The sequence below is a fragment of the Mustela putorius genome, unplaced genomic scaffold (genome assembly GCF_011764305.1).
Source record: "Mustela putorius furo isolate JIRA1106 unplaced genomic scaffold, ASM1176430v1.1 tig00003869_pilon_pilon_pilon, whole genome shotgun sequence".
Lineage (NCBI taxonomy): Eukaryota > Metazoa > Chordata > Mammalia > Carnivora > Mustelidae > Mustela > Mustela putorius.
Window position 1 is genome coordinate 33689007 of NW_025422021.1, and position 18556 is coordinate 33707562.

The window sequence follows — 18556 nt, forward strand, 5'->3', positions numbered from 1 at the left end:
GCAGAGGTGCTTTCTGATTTGGGGTGAGGAGAGGGTGTTGTTTATAGGACAAAAGTTTGGTGACCCAGGCTACCGAGCCCATCTGAACACGAGTTTGGCTGGTTGAAAGTCATGTGTGCAGCCACCAAGTGGTGTGTGCCTATAGGACACCATGTAGCAACGTGGTCAGTCCTCAGGTTTGGCTTCATAGGCTTGTTGATTCAACGTCCCTGGATACATTCCATTCGGAGATTGCTGGTTGGCACACAGCAGGTTTTTGTTGGGAAAAGAGTGCTAAAAAGAGAGTAAGGGCAAGATTTGAAGTGGGTCCAGAGGCCATGGTTGTATTGGCACATACTCCAATGTGGGCAAAGCCCATTTTCTCCATAAACTAAAGATTTCCTGGGGGATTCTTTCAAACCTAATCTACACAACTAAGCTGGGTGTCACAGACCTACCATCCTTTGTGCCCACAAATACCTTTACTCTTGATTCCTTTTGCCATTTGTTTGGTGACTTGATAACCAACTCAGTCTGAGAGGAAACAAAGTTTAATTGCCCCCCCCCCCGGACCTTTTTTTAAAGCTATGGCCAAAGGGATATAATCATTAGATTCAAAGATTCTCATGTATTGTTTAGTCAAAGCTACGTTTCACAAGATGGATAAATCCTAGTTTGTAATCTGAGTGTCGAAACTGATCACTTTGCTTTGCCCTATTTTCTCGTTTAGGTTCTCACTTGGTGCTTAGACACATTCAAAATGAGGAAACATCGACATTTGCCCTTGGTGGCCATGTTTTGTCTCTTTCTCTCAGGCTTTTCTCTTACCCGTGCCCAACAGCAGCAAGCAGGTAAGATCCAGAAACATTTCTTACTTTTATTCAAAGGAATATGTTCTCTGATTGTAGATCTGAGACCTCACAAGCTTGAGATAGAACCTAGACATGGTTTGAAGAGATGGTGAAACCCTTTGTTTTCAGGTGTTCATTCAGGCTATAGACCTTTCCAGATGCTCTGTATCAGGGAAAGATGGCTTATTTTTATGAAAACTTAGGTTGGATAACCTGGAGTTGGTTTACAGGTGGTTTGTCTTTACACTGGTTGTGAGCAGAAAGTTTGTTTCACAAATATTTTACCAAATATAGAGGTGTTCTACCTTTCTGGCACTGGTTTGGTCTCACAGCACATAAAACCAGGGCAAGACAATGATTGAAAATAAACATTTTTCTTAAAAACAGAACACACAGATCACCCCCTCTCTATCATTATGGGCACATAAAGACATTTTTCATCTAGAATCACCCTATCTTGAAAAAGTCAGTTTCTCAAAACCATTTTAAAAAATAGATCCGAGTTAAGTCTCTTAAGAAGTTGCTTGCAGAGTTTTAGAAAATTGAGAAATGCTTCATGCAGTATTAGCTTGTAGGGATGGGGAGATGGGCTTGGGTCTTCCTCTTCTTTGCCTGGAAAGTTGGGAGTTGGGCAGGGATCCTCCCACAAGGTTCCGTGATCCTTAGAGGGCAGAGAGCTGAGTACCGCCTCAAGGAAAGGGGGACATTCCTTGGGGCATCAGGGCAGCCTGAGGTAAGTAGAGTCTAGGAGCTGGCTGTGTGCGGCCAGCCTGGCCCACAGCGCAGAAGGGCACTCTTTGGCACCCCACAGCCTGACACCCTGAGCCTCCTGCTTCTATCTTTCAGAGAGGACTGGATTCATCTTTGAAAAAGATAGATAACGTCTCACATCTCAAAGGCTTTTCTGGCCCTGAGAAATATATAGTCACTGGTTAGAGTACCTTTCTTCATGTTAAAAAAACAGAAAAACGGGATGCTGCTTTTTTCTACAGTGACACAAGTCTTCACTGAAGGAAGACCTCTTTATTACATTTCTTCTTCTCACAAATTACTCAAAGCATTGGAGACTAGTTGATGTAAAGTGGTGGGAGTTTTCACGGTTCTTTCTTCTTGAGGCCCAGTCTCAGAGCCCAAACTGAAGGATGAACTCATAAAATGCTGGTGGGCGATCTCTGATGAGATAGCCTTCTGGTCTCATCAGGTGGGTTTTGGGGCTCAAGCTGTCACAAAGAATCATGCCTGAGTGAAAAGACACTCCAGGGAATGCTCCCGCCCCCCTCCCCACCATTTTCTGGAGCCTGCCACTGGCTCCCATATAGGGTTCATTGCATATGGAACATGGGCTAGTGAGGGGCCACCAGCTGCAGTCAAGTCCCCGCACCCAGGTAAGTCAGCGAGCTCCCTCAGAGAGCGCCCAGTTCAAGTGCAGACAGAGTAGGAAGGAAGGCTTTGCGCTGAACAGGAGAAAAATCTAAACCAATGTCTTTTTTTAAAGATGTCAAAAATGGTGCTGCTGCCGATATAATATTTCTAGTGGATTCCTCTTGGAGCACTGGAAAGGAACATTTCCGACTTGTTCGAGAGTTTCTGTATGATGTTATAGAATCTTTAGCTGTGGGAGACAGTGATTTCCGTTTTGCTCTGGTCCAGTTCAACGGCAACCCACATACTGAGTTCCTGTTAAATACGTACCGTACTAAGCAAGAAGTCCTCTCCCACATTTCCAACATGTCCTATATTGGGGGAAGCAATGAGACTGGAAAAGGATTAGAATACGTAATGCAGAATCACCTTACTGAGGCTGCTGGAAGCCGGGCCCGTGATGGAGTCCCTCAGGTTATCGTAGTGTTAACCGATGGACACTCGGACGACGGCCTTGCTCTGCCCTCAGTGGAACTTAAGTCTGCTGATGTTAACGTGTTTGCGATTGGAGTTGAGGAAGCAGATGAAGGAGCGTTAAAAGAAATAGCAAGCGAACGGCTCAATCTGCATGTTTTCAACCTAGAGAATTTTACCTCACTTCATGACATAGTAGGAAACTTAGTGTCCTGTGTGCAGTCATCCGTGGCTCCAGAAGGGGCTGGAGGCACAGAGACCCTTAAAGACATCACAGGTAATGGCAACATGGCCAAGCTGCTGCCTGCCTTGCTGTTCTTTGGAGATAAGCTTGGCAACCGCTGGCATTCGAGCAACACTGTGGCTAGTGGCGGGTGGGTGGGACTGGGAAGAGATGGCTCTTCACCGGTCTAAAAACAAAGGTTTGACCATGCTCTATAGTGTCCTTCTGAAATAGAGCTCTCACCTACCTCAAGCAGTTTAATATGAACTCAATAAAACCCCCATCTGCCATTACGATCCCACAGGAGGTCCTTCAACCATTCCTAGCAAAGGCAGCTTCCATGCGGTGGGTCAGGCATTTAACAAAGATCCCTCGCACCTGTTACCTGAACAGAGAGCCCATTTCCTGGAAAGAGGGCTCCCTGCTGGATGGCCATGGCAGAGCTTGCAGAAAGAGAGTGAAAGAGAGGCAAGGGGACCTTCTTGTCAGTCAGCTCCTGCAATGGCCCACACAGGGGTCCTGCTTTGGGGAAGATGGGGGGGAAGATGGGGACAGTGGTGTGGACTAGGATGGGGAGGAGCCCTAGAGAGGCAGCCGGGTGTGTAATCTGGGGAACGCTACCACTGTGGATGGAGGGAGACTGAGAGCTAATTGTGGGGGTAGGTAGTGTCCAGTGAAGCTCACAGGCCCATGTGGCCCTCATGTGTGTAAGGTACAGTGGGCAGAGGGCCTTGGGGGACCTGTGAGGCTGCCATTCAGGAGGGTTAGTCACAGAGACGTTACAGTCTCTGGAGATGAGCCCAGGGTGTGTGGTGTGGACATAGGTTGAGCATGATGGGAGGGAATCTCTGAGGAAGGTCGGAGAGATCACTTGGGTGCCCTGAGGAGGAGGAGGAGGAAGTGGATGACTCTTTGAAGGAGGTGTGAGTGGGGAGCGGCCTGGGCAGGCTCCACACCACACCCGGGAAGCCACCATGGGAGCAAGATCCATGGCCATGGCTTCTCCTAAATTTCCAAGGTGGTTGCCACCCAGGGGTTCAGAGATAAGAGGCAGGAGTCTGGGTGACTGGCGGAGAGTCCATCTCTTATTAATTCCACACACGGGGTGGAGCAGGGAGAAGAAAGAGTTGAGATTCTGAGGCATAAATTGGGCAATCTAAAAGGTCACATGGGAGGGGCTGGTGGAAAGGGGCATGAGGGGCATGAAGAGTCTGGAGAAAGGTAGAGCTTTCTGGATTGTGGTGAGGATAATGGGGGAATACAGATTCAGAAAGCAAAGACTGGGGAAGAAGTTGACTAGATGTCAGGAGAAGGAACCGGTCATCTCAGGCAGAGCTTGGAGGAGAAAGGGTTCCAGAACTAATCAACCCCAAGTTGTTTCAGAGAGTGGTCTTCCCTAGGGGTCCCATGATCTTAGTTGTGACAGGGGTGGGAAGGCTGACACCCCTGCCAGCAGGTCTACCTCTGACAGAGGAGTGAGTGATGGCTTCCATCATTTATGTTTAACCCTGGAAGGTGTCCTCTCCTATGTGTGACATGCCTGTCATAACAGACGTGTTGATCCTGCAAGATTATAGGAGATGGATCTGGGACTCCCCAGAGCATCCCAAACCAAACACTCTGGGCCACAGGAATATGACACGTGGGTTTTTGTGATGACCTATCCCAGTCTCTACAATGTTCTCAGTGTCAGTAATTCACCAACAATCACATTTCTGAATGGTGCAATAAGAACTAATCTGTGTCCAAACAGTGAAGTGATCAGTAGAGAAATGGGACATCTTTTCTTGAGTGCTGGCTTGGCTGACTCAGGAAAAAGAGGGGATGAGTTTGCCTTACCTTTCACCATTCTATCAGTGAACGAGGAAGAGCCTGTCCCTAGAGTCTGTTTCCACACAGATGATAAAACCTTTGTTTTTATGCCTAGAAAGCATCTCTGTCTTCTAGTGTCCAAGCCACTAGCAGCTCCAGGGTGGAATATTAATCCGTTTATGTTGTCTTTTCTGATTAACTTCACTCTGCAATTCCTCCAGTATCACAGCCCACTGCATGTTCCATAGCCAAAAGTAAAATAATAATCATTCTCTGCTTATGGTTTTTAAGAAAGGTTGCCAGAGGGCAGTATAGAGATTGCTAGTAAGTTAGGGCCATTTCTTCCCATCACCTGTATGTGTACGAAATGTTAATGGTCCCCACTGTTCTAAATGAACTCTGCTCAAGTCATCGGTCTCTGAAGGTTGCGTTTTTAAAAATCTCTTTGTCATTCTTTTGTGAAGGAATTTCACTAAGATACAAAAGGTCTGCACTGAAGCAAAACCGATAAGTGGTCTGTATTCAGCAAGGATTTCAGTGTCAGCCTTCTTTTCTTTGCCAGATATCGTTTTAAAGCACTCACAAAGTCCAACTACAATTTTTCAGATTTACATAGGAAATATGTATGTGATCTTTTTTACTTTTCTTAAAAAGAGGAAGCATCCCACGAGCTCAGGAAGGCACTGAGCCCACACAAATGTGCTCAGGGAAAGAGTGTTTCCAGCAGTGTTAAAGGAGCCTGATGTTTCCATGGACATTGTGAAATGTCTCTGTAGAAAATGCCAGAGAGGGTATGATACACAAGCTGTTAAAGCAGAGAACCAGGCAACCTCCTATTTTTAAGTTTATTACACTGGGTTATCCTTAAGAGTTGGTATTGGTCATTGGTATGGCTTGTTGTATACAAAAACCCATAGCTCTTGTGCTCGTCTGAGGCTTTGGTTCTCCTGGATAACACAGCATGCCCTTGTTCGTTCCATCATTGTGTGCATCAGAGGACAATGTTGTTTTTTCAGTGATGACAAATTATCCAACATGTTTCTATGACCTGCTGCCATCCGGCCTTTAGGAAGAGAAAAGTTTAAGGATTCTCCCACAGGGCTTCTCTTCTTTATGTACTCCTGAAATTGCAACCACAAAATAATAATGCGATAAATTAATTAAAAAGTAGTAAACAAATAAAGAATGTGCCATTTTGTGTTTTAGGTGTTGTTTTTCTCTTCTTGACCCTAGGCTCACAGCTAATCCTTCTTTTAAATGACCTGGCATGTGGAGTCAGTGGCCAATCTTCCATCATCTTTCTGGGGCGTTGATTCAGGCCTGGGAAATGTTGAGGAATATGGTGGTGTGATGGACAGAGCGTCTGGCTCTAGTGATGCTGTGGGCCATTTCTGAGGCCCTGCATCCTCCCAGAGATCCCTCAGGAATCTTAGGTTTCGGCTAAAGAGTAGCAAATGCTTTGGCGTTCTTAGCAAAGCCCCACTCTCATTTAATACTTGGGTGTGATGTTTATTAAAAATATGAGAAGCAAATTAAAATTACTGTGTCAAAAATACTGTAGTAAATTATTCCTCTCATTAGAGCTCATAGTTACAAGTTAATATCTTCCCCTATGCAAGGAATTCATTTGCAAAAATGTCAAGGATTTTGTGGAAGGGAGGGAAGAATAAGCTGTTTTGATTCTAGCAATCCCTGGCTTGGCATACACTGTGAGGGAATTTGGGGAAGAACATAATTGTTCTATAGCAAAATTCTTCCATTTTATGAGATTGGATTTGTATCCTATTTCTATAGTGAAAATGAAAGCAATTTTGCTGGCCTAAGGAAATTTTCATTTTAAACATAAAATATTCACTGTTGTTAAAAAAGCCAGAATGACTAGTCATAGTGTTGTGATTATATCCTAAATACAGCCTCCTAAAATCTCAGAATATAAATATCACATATGCTCCCAAAGAATCCTTTCCTGTTCCTGACATGCACTTATTAAAAAACATTTACCAGACTAATTTGGCTTTTCCACTAATTTTGAATCAGTCTGATATAAATGTTCTAGCCAAACGTTTGAAATATTCTGCTCAGGCCTCCAAATTATTGATTGGCCTTGTAAAATCCCCATTCTCTCTAATGGGATAGGAGTGTGTAACTTGCCATTATGGAGAGAAGAGAGGCCTAGGTCTCCATTTTTATGTCCATCTGTATAACCCCATAGCTAATTCTGATTCAGGGTTTATTAGAGGCTCATGGTCTCACTAGGCAGTCAGTGTAGGATGTCATAAAAATAAGGTTGGATAATTATGTCATGACTGGTTTCATATCACTCTGCTTAACATTGTTCTGCATTATGTGATTGAATATAGAGGCAATAGCAAAAACACACGAACAAGACATCTAACCTAATCCCAGGCCCACATGTGAGTTCCATGCAACTAAATGTCATATGAAAAAGGAAAAGACCTTGATACAAAGAGCACTGGGTGTTACGTACAACTGACAATTTACTGGACTCTACATCTGAAACTAATGATATACTAGATGTTAACTAATTGTATTTAAATAGAATAGGTTATTAAAAAAAGAAAAGATCAAAACAAACATCTGTAAGAGTGTTTTTAAGATGAGAACTCTAAGAGTAGCTTGAGTTCTTCCTTTCAAATTTATAGAGTCACGTACCTGCGCCATTTTGGTTTTTATAGAAAAGAGAAGAAACTATTGCTCAAAGAATTGTCTAACATGCTGGGATGCTAAGTCACCAAACCCTGAATTTGAGATTCTGTTTCCTAGCTGTGGATTTGGATGAAGAAATTTCCTAAGATCGCTTGGGGATTATAAAAGAAATGTCCAAAACTTAGAAATCATGTTTGGACTTCTGTTAACAGCACGCACTCCCTTATCTTCTCCTGTGGGTATGGTAATGCACAATTCCATGCAACAACATCTCCCTCCAAATTCTGTAGAAGTTTCTAGAATATATACCCATGATTTCTCAGACAAATGAATATGATGTTTTGAAGTGTAACTGCAGAGTTGGTGCAAATGCAAATTTGGTATAAATGTCCCATTTTTAACCATAGTTCTTAAGAAGTTGCCTCTTATCCATTCAGAATGCAGAACTGAAACAGAATTTCACATTCCTTAATCAACATGTGTTTTGTGTGTCCATATTTCGTGTTTCTTATTGGTTTCCAAAGAAACATGTCAGAACACTGAACGATGCATGTGGTCACTTGTTCTAACGCTTTCACATTTTTGCATTTCTCTCTTTTAAAGCACAAGACTCTGCTGACATTATTTTCCTTATTGACGGATCAAACAACACCGGAAGTGTCCATTTTGCAGTCATTCGCAACTTCCTTGTAAATCTCCTTGAGAGACTCTCAGTCGGAGCTCAGCAGATCCGAGTGGGGGTGGTCCAGTATAGCGATGAGCCCAGAACCGTGTTCTCCTTGGACACCTACTCCACCAAGGCCCAGGTTCTGGACGCAGTGAAAGCTCTTGCGTTCACTGGCGGGGAGCTGGCCAATGTCGGCCTTGCCCTTGATTTCGTGGTGGAGAACCACTTCACCCGGGCAGGGGGCAGCCGAGTGGAGGAAGGGGTTCCCCAGGTGCTGGTCCTCATAAGTTCTGGGCCTTCTAGTGACGAGATCCGCGACGGGGTGGTAGCACTGAAGCAGGCTAGCGTGTTCTCGTTTGGCCTCGGAGCCCAGGCCGCCTCCAGGGCCGAGCTTCAGCACATAGCTACCAATGACAACTTGGTGTTTACTGTCCCGGAATTCCGTAGCTTTGGGGACCTCCAGGAGCAATTACTGCCGTACATTGTTGGCGTGGCCCAAAGGCACATTGTCTTACAACCGCCAACCATTGTCACAGAAGGTACGTATGCTCTTCTCGCCATCCGTGGGGCAATGGGGGGTTTTGTGTGTTGGTTTTCGTAGAAGCAAGGCAGGCTCCTATGGAATGATTCACCTCAGGAGAATCTGTAAGTACCCACAGCAGAGTCCTTCTGCCATGTGCTGCCTCTTGGATGTGATGTCTGTGATTGCTGCAGTGTGGGAAAAAACCACGAGATCTGGGGGTGAGCGAGGAGCTCGTGTTGACATACGCATTGTCAAGGAAGTGTGCTTTGAAGGTGAATTCTAGAGAGCTGTTACTCTGAGGCTGTCGAGCATCATTGTACTGTTTACTTACAATCCAGTCATCTGAAAAATGGATCTCAGGGGCTCATGACAATTCTGAGAAAACTGGTCTCGGACAATGGCATTGCCTCGAAGTCGGCATGTTAAGAGGTGTGCTCGTAGGTAGGTGTGGGATGATCCACAGGGTCCTCTCTGTGGTGGGTATCGAGGACCTCTCTTCTGAAGGTAAGCAACAACACAGATCCCTTGGTGGGATATTCAGGAGATGCTGTTTGCCTGGGCTTGTCCAATTTCTGACTGGTTCTTTGGAGTGCAAAATCATGACATACCTTCAAATGGGGGGCCTTTGGCATAAGACCCCAGCCAGAAACATTTCTGAACATGAAACCAATCCCATTACCTAACACATACACATGTAACAAATGTGGGAGGTGAGAATGTGTTTTCAAATGTAAAGAGTACAGCTGTGCGAGGCTGTGGCAGAGAAGTTTCAGGCAGATCCTCTAGTACCGACTTCCTTTAGCTGGTGATCTCATCTATCTGCCAGAGATCACCCGTGGTATTCTGCAAAACTACTGGGTAGGGAAAACCAGAGTTGATGCCCAATTTCATCCTGAAAATCCCCTTAATGTTTCTAGACATCCCTCTGATTGGAGGTTTCTCTAGATTTGCACACTTTTGGAAACAAACAGATGGTTTCCATAGGTCTTGTCCACATTGAGGAAACACCACAGCTGTAGCTGGGAGAACTGGCCTTTGGTCCTGGGTCTTATGGTAACCAGCTGTGTGATTCTGGACAGGCTGCAGAACCTCCCTGGGAGGTTTATTGAGTTTTATATTTGTTTATTGAATTTATGGCCAGGGAGCTATGGATGAAGACATTTATGTTCCAGGAGAAGCTTCATGTTTTTCTTCTTCACAAGCAGCACACTGCTCTCATTTCAGTTCTCCTAAGCTAGGGGGTTAGCTCCTCACTCACAGACAGCATCTTTGTGACTACTTTGTGAATATTCAACAAAGATCCTTGGCTCTCTGGTGTGAGCTGGGCACCAGAAACACAGTGGTGGTGGACAAGAGAGACGTGGCCACTGACCCGTTCCAGGATAGTATTCCAAGTGTGAGAAGGTAGATGAGGGCAGCCTGGGGCTGTGAGGGGGAAGAAAAGGGGGAGAGAGCTTCAGATGGGATGGCCAGGGATTGCGGGTTAGAGAAGCTGCAGGATAGAAAGGGGACAGTGGAGGGACAATGCTCCAGGTGCATTTCCCTGCAACACCAAGGAGCATGTCCTCTTTCCAGAACCGTTGGAAGGTAGTGGGACTGGAGCTCACTTAATCCATGGAAGGTTGGAGCTTAGGGACCCCCCTCCAGTGGCTCTGTTTTCTCAGGGATCTGTGCGGTGAGATGAGGCGTGGGTGTGGGCCAGATTAGAGCCTAGAGCAGAGAATGAAAGTGGTCCTTCCAGAGGTTGGGAGAGGAAGGCTTCCAGGAGAGCACTGGTCATCGTGAGCTGGTGTAGTTGACCTCGCAGGTGGGCTGTGGAGCAGGGTGAGCAGATCTGGGGCCTGGCATGGCGGAGGCAGGTGGAGCATGCATGAGCAACAGGCAGAGGCCAGGCTGAGGTGGGGTGGGTGGCAATCTCCAGAAACAGTAAGGGCAGGTGGGGCACAAGATACAGTTGCAGGGTGGGGGTGGGGGGCGGCGTGGGAGGACAGGCCTTACTGCGGGCTAGGGTCCTGAGTCGCTGAGGGCGGGCAGAGTTGGGTGGAGATAAGACAGCTCAGAGAAGTGACAGGAGGGATCTGGACATTTGCTGACAGCATTGGGGCACTACCAGGGAAGCCAGCCCAGTCGTGGGCTCCTGAGGTCTGGGGGGATGTGTGGCAACCTGGGGGTGGGCTGGTGGCAGTCACTGTAGGAGGTGCGGGCAGAAGCCTGCTGATTAGCAGGACCTTAGGTTCATCTCCCAGCAAGGGTATTTCAAACCCAGTCCCAGCAGAAGATAGCTGTGTTCGGGTTGTCATCACAAGTCAGGAAGGAGATGTCACTTACTGGAGGGGGAGGGGACCTGCCACTCAGCCAGCGGAGGGAGTCAGCCTGGTGATCTGGGATGAGAGCTGATCTGTCTTTCTATTCATCTATGCTATGTGTTATATACATACATGTATGTACCTACAGGGAATGCAGGAAACTCTGCATTTATGGTCTTGGGGTCAACTTCTACGTCAGAGGTGAGAGACGAGTGTGTGTGTGAGTGCATGCATCTGAGCAGGCTCACTCCCCGTGTGTTCATGGAATGCACACGTGTGGTTAACACTCTGTACACAGGTACTTACATCTATCTTCTGTGTGTGTGCAGCAGGGAGGAGGAGGCAGGGCTGTGCCACACTCATGGTCTTACACACACACACGTGCACACACACACACACACACACACACACTTAATGAGAATTCCACATGTCTGCACATCTCTGTGAATCATTTAAGGACTTGGGACTCATCGTCTACCCCACAAGCCACGGCCAACGCAATGGTCCCTGCATGCTTGTCCCTGAGTGTTTTGTGTCCATGTGTGCATTTACGTGTTCTCCCTGAAAGAGGAGAGTTTGGACGGATAATAATAGAGTCAAATGTCAAGACATATAACCCACGTCCTTCTAAGTCTTGGAAGCCCCAGCAAGTGTCTGGATTGGGTGTAGTGCCTGACCTGATTCTTTGTGCCTATGGCTCAGCCTGGCTGCTGTGTGTCCCTGCGGCAGGCAGACCCAAGTTTATAGTTGCGAGGCGGAGACCTCACCCAAATGCTTTTGCTCTGCAGTTTTTCACAGTCCTAACACGAAACTCAGCCCCTTACCAACACAGGTCTCTCACTTGGACACCCTTCTGTGCCACTTGCTGACTTTGACATCGATTTCTTTTCCATAAGTTTTATGATGTCAAGTGCTTGGTTTTCCTTTGCCTGAAAAACTCAGGCATGGAGAATAGAGTGGAAGGGAATGGGATGTTTACGCTCTGTCACCTTGATGGTAGATGATCGTGATGTCACGGTGGTGAAACAAAGGACCCCCTCAGTAGGCACTGATGCTCCTTTACTCTATTAAGCTGCGGCTTCATTCTGGGCTCTCAAATCTAACCTACAGACTTTTGGCAGAAAAGAGCTTCCTGGCTTTTTTTACTGATGATGTGCTAAGCAGGTGGTGACTAAAACTTAATTTGTTTTTGTGCAACGATTTTGTAAAAAGTTCTAGGAGTGGGTGGGGATGGGGTATTAGGCCAACCTGCCACCCCAGAGGGAGGATGCAGCTGACAGTAATGTGTGTGTTCTGACAGATTCTCCTGGGGCTCCCACTGACTTCACACTGGCCAGAGCAAACGGGAGTACCCTCCGAGTCGAGTTAGTTGTCTAGAGAGTCATAGTTGCATGTGATAGATAAGGCCATTCTACTCACCTTATAATGTTGCTACCTACAGTCATTGAAGTCAACAAGAGAGACATAGTTTTCCTGGTGGATGGCTCATCCGCACTGGGACTGGCCAACTTCAATGCAATCCGCGACTTCATTGCCAAAGTCATCCAGAGGCTGGAAATCGGACAGGATCTTATCCAAGTGGCAGTGGCTCAGTATGCCGACACTGTGAGGCCAGAGTTTTATTTCAATAGCTACCCCAATAAAAGGGAAGTCATTACCGCCGTGCGGAGAATGAAACCCATGGAAGGCTCGGTCCTGTACACGGGCTCCGCTCTGGACTTTGTTCGCAACAACCTGTTCACTAGTTCGGCTGGCTACCGGGCCGCCGAGGGGGTCCCTAAGCTTCTGGTGCTGATTACAGGCGGTAAGTCCCTAGATGAAATCAGTCAGCCTGCCCAGGAGCTGAAGAAAAGCAGCATCATGTCCTTTGCCATTGGGAACAAGGCGGCGGATCAGGCTGAGCTGGAAGAGATTGCTTTTGATTCCTCCCTGGTGTTCATCCCTGCTGAGTTCCGAGCTGCCCCTTTGCAGGGCGTGCTGCCTGGCTTGCTGGCGCCTCTCAGGACCCTCTCTGGAACCTCTGAAGGTATGGTGGGGAGGAAGTCAGACTCACGGCAGGGTGGGTCTGCAGGCAGAGCCTTTGAGAAACCAACCAACCAACCAACCAACCAACCAACCAAATTTGATTTGTGCTCAGCTGAGAGACAGGTCTTAAATGATGGAAACAAGAGCCATAACCAAGATTTATTTCAGGCTTCTTTTTACCCTGAGTTGGGGATTGTGTGACTTGAATGCCATAGGATACAATTGTAGGTCCTAAAATGTCATCATATAAGAATTGTATGACTTTATGTGTCATCAAACAGAAATCATATGACGGAAACTGTAGGGCCGGGGGCCAACTGTCCTTCTAGCTTCTGGCTTAGGAGGTCACTTGGAGTTGTTACCTCTTGTCAGATCCCAGGATCTGTCTCAACTGGTGACTCCTGTCCAGCCTGCTTCTGCCACCACCAAGATGTGGTTTGGCTCTTGCTTTCCTGAGCTCACAGTCCCCACTCAGTGGCCCAGCCCCCAGCAGGGCACAAGGTTAACCCTCTCTCCTTTCTCTGAGGGATTTCCCTTCAGTCCATGAATGGGCATGAAGATAAAAGCCTAGTGGTTTCTAAAATCATTTAATAGGATTATCAGTGAAAAGTTATTTTCAAAGACACAGTAATAGTCTGTGAGCTCACACACTGGTTGGGTGCAGTTCGCCGTCCTTAACGAAGATGAATATCACGGGAGCAAGCTTTTCTGCCTCACAACTTCACCACTGGAAGACTGTCAGATGCATGACCCATATATTGCATGATGCTTGCTTTCTCCTCAGGCTCTTTGCTCTTCTGAAAGTCTCTCTCTCTTCCTTCCTTCAGGCTTCCAGTCCACACTCTCAGAGCCAAAGCCATTTAATACACACAGGAAAAAATTAGTTGTCAGGTTGAAATTTTAGTGAGACACCAGGGAAGAGATGGAAGAGTTTTTTTTTTTTTTTAAAGGCATGTATTCCTAAGCGTGCTGCTACAAATTCTGTAATTTGGGAACTGTTCTTTTGAATCTTCATTTGCTTATCTTCAGCCAAGCATGCCAAATAGTCTTTTTTGCATCCTAACATGTTTCCATGATCCTATTTTCTCCCTCTGGAGGAATTCCCAAGGGCACCCCATGGGATTATTGCCAGGCAATGCCGTGACTCCCAGCAGAAGGGAACCAAGAAAGAATGACAAAGGGGTCATCCTAAGAATACTTCAAGAGGAGAACAGCACAGTTTTATTATTTTTTTCCCTAGCCTTCAGGAACTCGTCTTCTCAGGTGACTTGGGCTAATACTTCTAACCTATCTGTAAGTGGAGCTCTCTCTGCAAATGTGTAGAGGGGAACCCTAGGGGACCGGGTGTTCCCCATGTAAGCCTGGCTGAGACCACAGTCCTAAACCCGAGTGAGGTGGAAATGCAGGGCATGCTGGTCAATTCCCTTCCAGGGAAGAAAGGTTCTGCTTCAAGGATTCTGATCATTTTTGTTGGTTGCAAACTCTCCCTTTGGCGCTCTGTCTCTCCACAAGCCAATTTGGTGTCGTCAACTTGGCTACTGATACACCTCACACACCCCAGCCACCACGAAAGGAAAATATGCTGCCTTCTGCCATATTTGACGAGCCGGACACGCTTTGCCTCACCGACTGTCTGTGTGTTCTAAATGTTGGCATGTGTGCCCATGGTGTGGGCACACATGGAGTGCCCCTGGCGGTTGTGTATGTCTCACTCTGTTTTCTGTGCTTCACTGCAGTTCACGTAAACAAAAGGGATATCATCTTTCTTTTGGATGGATCGCTCAACGTCGGAAAGGCCAATTTCCCTTATGTGCGGGACTTTGTCACGAACATAGTTAACAGCCTTGATGTCGGAGGCGACAATATTCGTGTCGGTTTAGTGCAATTTAGTGACACTCCAGTAACGGAGTTCTCTTTAAACACATACCAGGCCAAGTCAGATTTGCTGGCCCATGTGAGGCAGCTGCAGCTCAAGGGGGGGTCAGGCCTGAACACGGGCTTGGCCCTGAGCTACGTGCACGCCCACCACTTCACCGAAGCTGGCGGCAGCAGGATCCGTGAACACGTGCCGCAGCTCTTGCTCCTGCTTACAGCCGGGCAGTCTGAGGACACCTACTTGCCCGCTGCCAATGCTTTAGCGCGTGCAGGGGTCCTCACCTTCTGTGTGGGGGCTGGCCGGGCGAATAAGGCAGAACTTGAGCAGATGGCTTTTAACCCCAGCCTGGTGTATCTCATGGATGATTTCAGCTCCCTGCCGGCTTTGCCTCAGCAGCTGATTCAGCCCCTGACCACTTATGTTAGTGGAGGGGTGGAGGAGGTGCCGCTCGCCCAGCCAGGTAAAGCTCCCCGACTGCGCGGGGCTCCCTTCCCTCAACACCTCCCCGCAGGGGAGGACAGGTGGCCCAGCCTGAGCTCGAGAGCCTGCGGAGCTATAGAACGAAGACTGGATATCTGTGGTCCAAGTGTTTTGGATGGGGGCTTGAAACACCATGCCAGCAAGTTTAGATCCTCTGTCTAAAGGGTGTTTGTTCACAAAAGAAAGTCTAGGACATCCAGCTGCCATTCCTCCCATCTTACCACCACCCCCCTTTTTTTTGTCCCAGTGCCTGAGAATGTTCTGGAGCACAGATCAGGATAGAAGTGAGAGGGAGAGGGATGGCATCCCTTTCATACGGGAGAATGCATCAGGGTCATTTAAAAATGGCAATTATTTTATTTATATGATTTAAAAAAATATTCAAAATTTGCCGAAGGTAGAAAATTATTTACTTTTTTTGAGAAGCCCAACAAGGGCTGCATCTTGATGTGATGACAGAATGATTTCCAAAGGAAGTCTGGACTATTGCTGTCACTGCAAATTAGTACGGTGGTGAGATTCCAACACATTGGCTCTACCAGCTTGCTGAGATCACACAAATGGGGAGCAAGACTGAGACTACTGAAACCTAATCAAAATACCGCTGAGAATTCTTTGAGCTGAAAATAATGCTCACGTGACATGTTGTAGACCCCTATGGGCTGTCTTCCCTGTTTTCTGTTGGCTAAGTACTACAGATTGGAATGCACTGGTGGACAGGGTGACCCAGAGTAATGATGGGCACTCTTTGGGGTCCTAGCCCATAACCTCAAAGTTAGGAAAAGATAATCCAGTTAGAGCAGATATGTGTCAACTCAGTTCTCCTTGGGTGGTTAACCCATGTCAGCCTTTGTTGCTAGAGACGGGTCAATTTTTAAGTAAAAGGATGACCAGGACCACATTTTAAGTAGTTTAATTTATAACAGTTGGAAAACACTCTTCTGCTAGAGTGATGACCTCCTGATGCAAGAATAGGACCCTCTGGGGCTCCCGTTGTCTTGCTTTGTTGAAGAAGCATGATACTGGGTTGAGTAGACCCATCCAGTTCAAGTCCTTTGAAAACAGGCACTGCTTTGAAATGGGACATTTTAACTACAGTTGTGCTTCAGGTTTTTTTTTTTTTTTAAGATTTTTAATTATTTATTTATTTGACAGAGAGAGATAAAGAGAGAGAGAGATCACAAGTAGGCAGAGCAGAAGGCAGAGAGAGAGAGGGAAGCAGGCTCCCTGCTGAGCTGAGAGCCCAATGTGGGGCTCCATCCCAGGACTCTGAGATCATGATCTGAGCCAAAGGCAGAGGCTTAACGTACTGAGCCACCCAGGCACCCCATGCTTCAGGTTTTGACAGTGGGTTTTCTCCTTCCTTGCTGGTATAGTGATCATCAGATGATTGTGTGATCTCTCATGACCAAATGTTAGAGGTGCTGGGCTGAAGTCATGTCCATGCTGGTTATGTTCTCCTCCCTCACTCTGTCCCAACCTGCTTCTGTTGTAGAAAGCAAGCGAGACATTCTATTCCTCTTCGATGGCTCAGCCAATCTCGCGGGCCAGTTCCCTGCCGTCCGCGACTTTCTCTACAAGGTTATTGATGAGCTTGATGTGAAACCGGAGGGGACCCGGATTGCAGTGGCTCAGTACAGTGATGATGTCAGGGTGGAGTCCCGTTTTGATGAGCACCAGAATAAACCCGAAATCCTGAGTCTTGTCAAGAGAATGAAGATCAAGACCGGCAAAGCCCTCAATCTGGGCTACGCACTGGACTACGCACAGAGGTACATTTTTGTGAAGTCTGCAGGAAGCCGGATAGAGGATGGAGTGCTTCAGTTCCTGGTGCTGCTGGTTGCGGGAAGGTCATCAGATCGTCTGGACACCTCTGCACTCAACCTGAAGCAGAGCGGGGTGGTGACTTTTGTACTGCAGGCCAAGAACGCAGATCCTGCTGAGCTGGAGCTGATGGTGCCTTCCCCTGTCTTCATTCTGGCCGCTGAATCGCTTCCCAAGATTGGAGAGCTTCAATCTCAGATCGTCAGCCTCTTAAAATCGGTGCACAATGGGGCACCGGCACCAGGTATGGCACAGACATTCCGCTTGCTTCCACAACCCAGTTCTGCAATGCATGAGGACAGTAGGCTCCTGGCTCTTTCTTCTCCCACTTTATTGTCTAACCGCTCTCAGGGCAAATGAGGAGAATCAGGGTAACATTAGAATATTTCATAATTAGATGATAAAGATTTAGACATATTAAGAGTTAGGAACCCTTTTACAAACACTGTTTTTACACTATGCCTAATAGAAACCACATACCACGGATGCGTTATAGCTAAAACAGTCTACAGATTCGTAGTCCTCCAATGTCTTACTTTAAGTCGGTCTCACTCTGCTGTAATTCATCCACAACTCATTCATCAAGAATATAAGGTGTGATGAGTGGTGGGTAAATTTCCACTGTAAACGCAGCACTGGAATTTCCAACTGCTGATCTGTGTTACCATGACTTTGTGTTTAACTGCTTTCCATTTGTTGATAAAAATGCAGTGAAAAGAGTAATTAATTTCAAGTATAAATCTTTTTATTGAAAACTGATAATTTAATACTTTTGCATTGAACTCTTCAGACATACACTGCTGGTTTTGAACTATAAGCCTGACATCTGGTTTCCATTTTTCCCCATTGATCTACTGTGACTTGCAGCAAATCATTTGAGAGCTCCCATCTATGTAATGTGCTTATGGTTACGTGGGATTTGCCATCCTGTCTCTCCACCAACACTGTTTCCTGAGTATACCTTTGAAAACTGACAACGCTGCTCAAGCATCAGGAAGTTCTAAAATAAAGGGCTATCATCTACCTACCTACCTATCATCTCTCTATATTGCTCTATTCATTTTTGATTTCTGCAGTAGCAAATTACCATAAACTTAGTGGCTTAAAAGAAAATGGATTCATTGTATTCCAGTTTTAGAGGTGAACAATCCAAAATCAATTTCACTGGGCTAAAAGCAAGGTGTCAACCAGATTGCTTTCCTTGTGGAGGTTCTTCTCATGGCTTGTGCGTTCCCTGGCCTTATGCAACCCATACTCCTTGGCTTGGGGCCCCTACCTGCATCTGCAAAGCAGAAGCAGAGCCTCTTCTGTCTTCTCTGGTTTCTGCTTCCTCCCCTAGAGCTTCTCCTTAAACGCTCATCACCTTATCTCTCTCTTAGAAGGTTACCTGATTGATTATACTGAATCTACTTGGACAATCCAGGATAATTTCCTCATCCCCCAAACACTTCATGTTATTGTACCTGCAAAGTACCCTCTGTAAGGTC

At 46.6% G+C, this 18556-nt stretch overlaps 1 protein-coding gene across 7 annotated transcripts in view; it reads left to right on the plus strand.

Moving 5' to 3' along the window:
* COL6A3 (collagen type VI alpha 3 chain) overlaps positions 1 to 18556 on the plus strand; it is an 81606-nt gene that overhangs the window by 12660 nt on the left and 50390 nt on the right. Inside the window, exons 2-7 of one of the 7 annotated variants that reach the window (XM_045066871.1) lie at positions 710 to 830; positions 2326 to 2943; positions 7972 to 8574; positions 12306 to 12890; positions 14626 to 15225; positions 16741 to 17313. In XM_045066871.1, the coding sequence (XP_044922806.1) occupies positions 740 to 830; positions 2326 to 2943; positions 7972 to 8574; positions 12306 to 12890; positions 14626 to 15225; positions 16741 to 17313 (3070 nt within the window). In that variant the 5' untranslated portion in view covers positions 710 to 739. The remainder of the gene's footprint in view (positions 1 to 709; positions 831 to 2325; positions 2944 to 7971; positions 8575 to 12305; positions 12891 to 14625; positions 15226 to 16740; positions 17314 to 18556) is intronic. The other 6 variants (XM_004743674.3, XM_004743675.3, XM_004743676.3 and 3 more) reach the window with 6 other exon arrangements.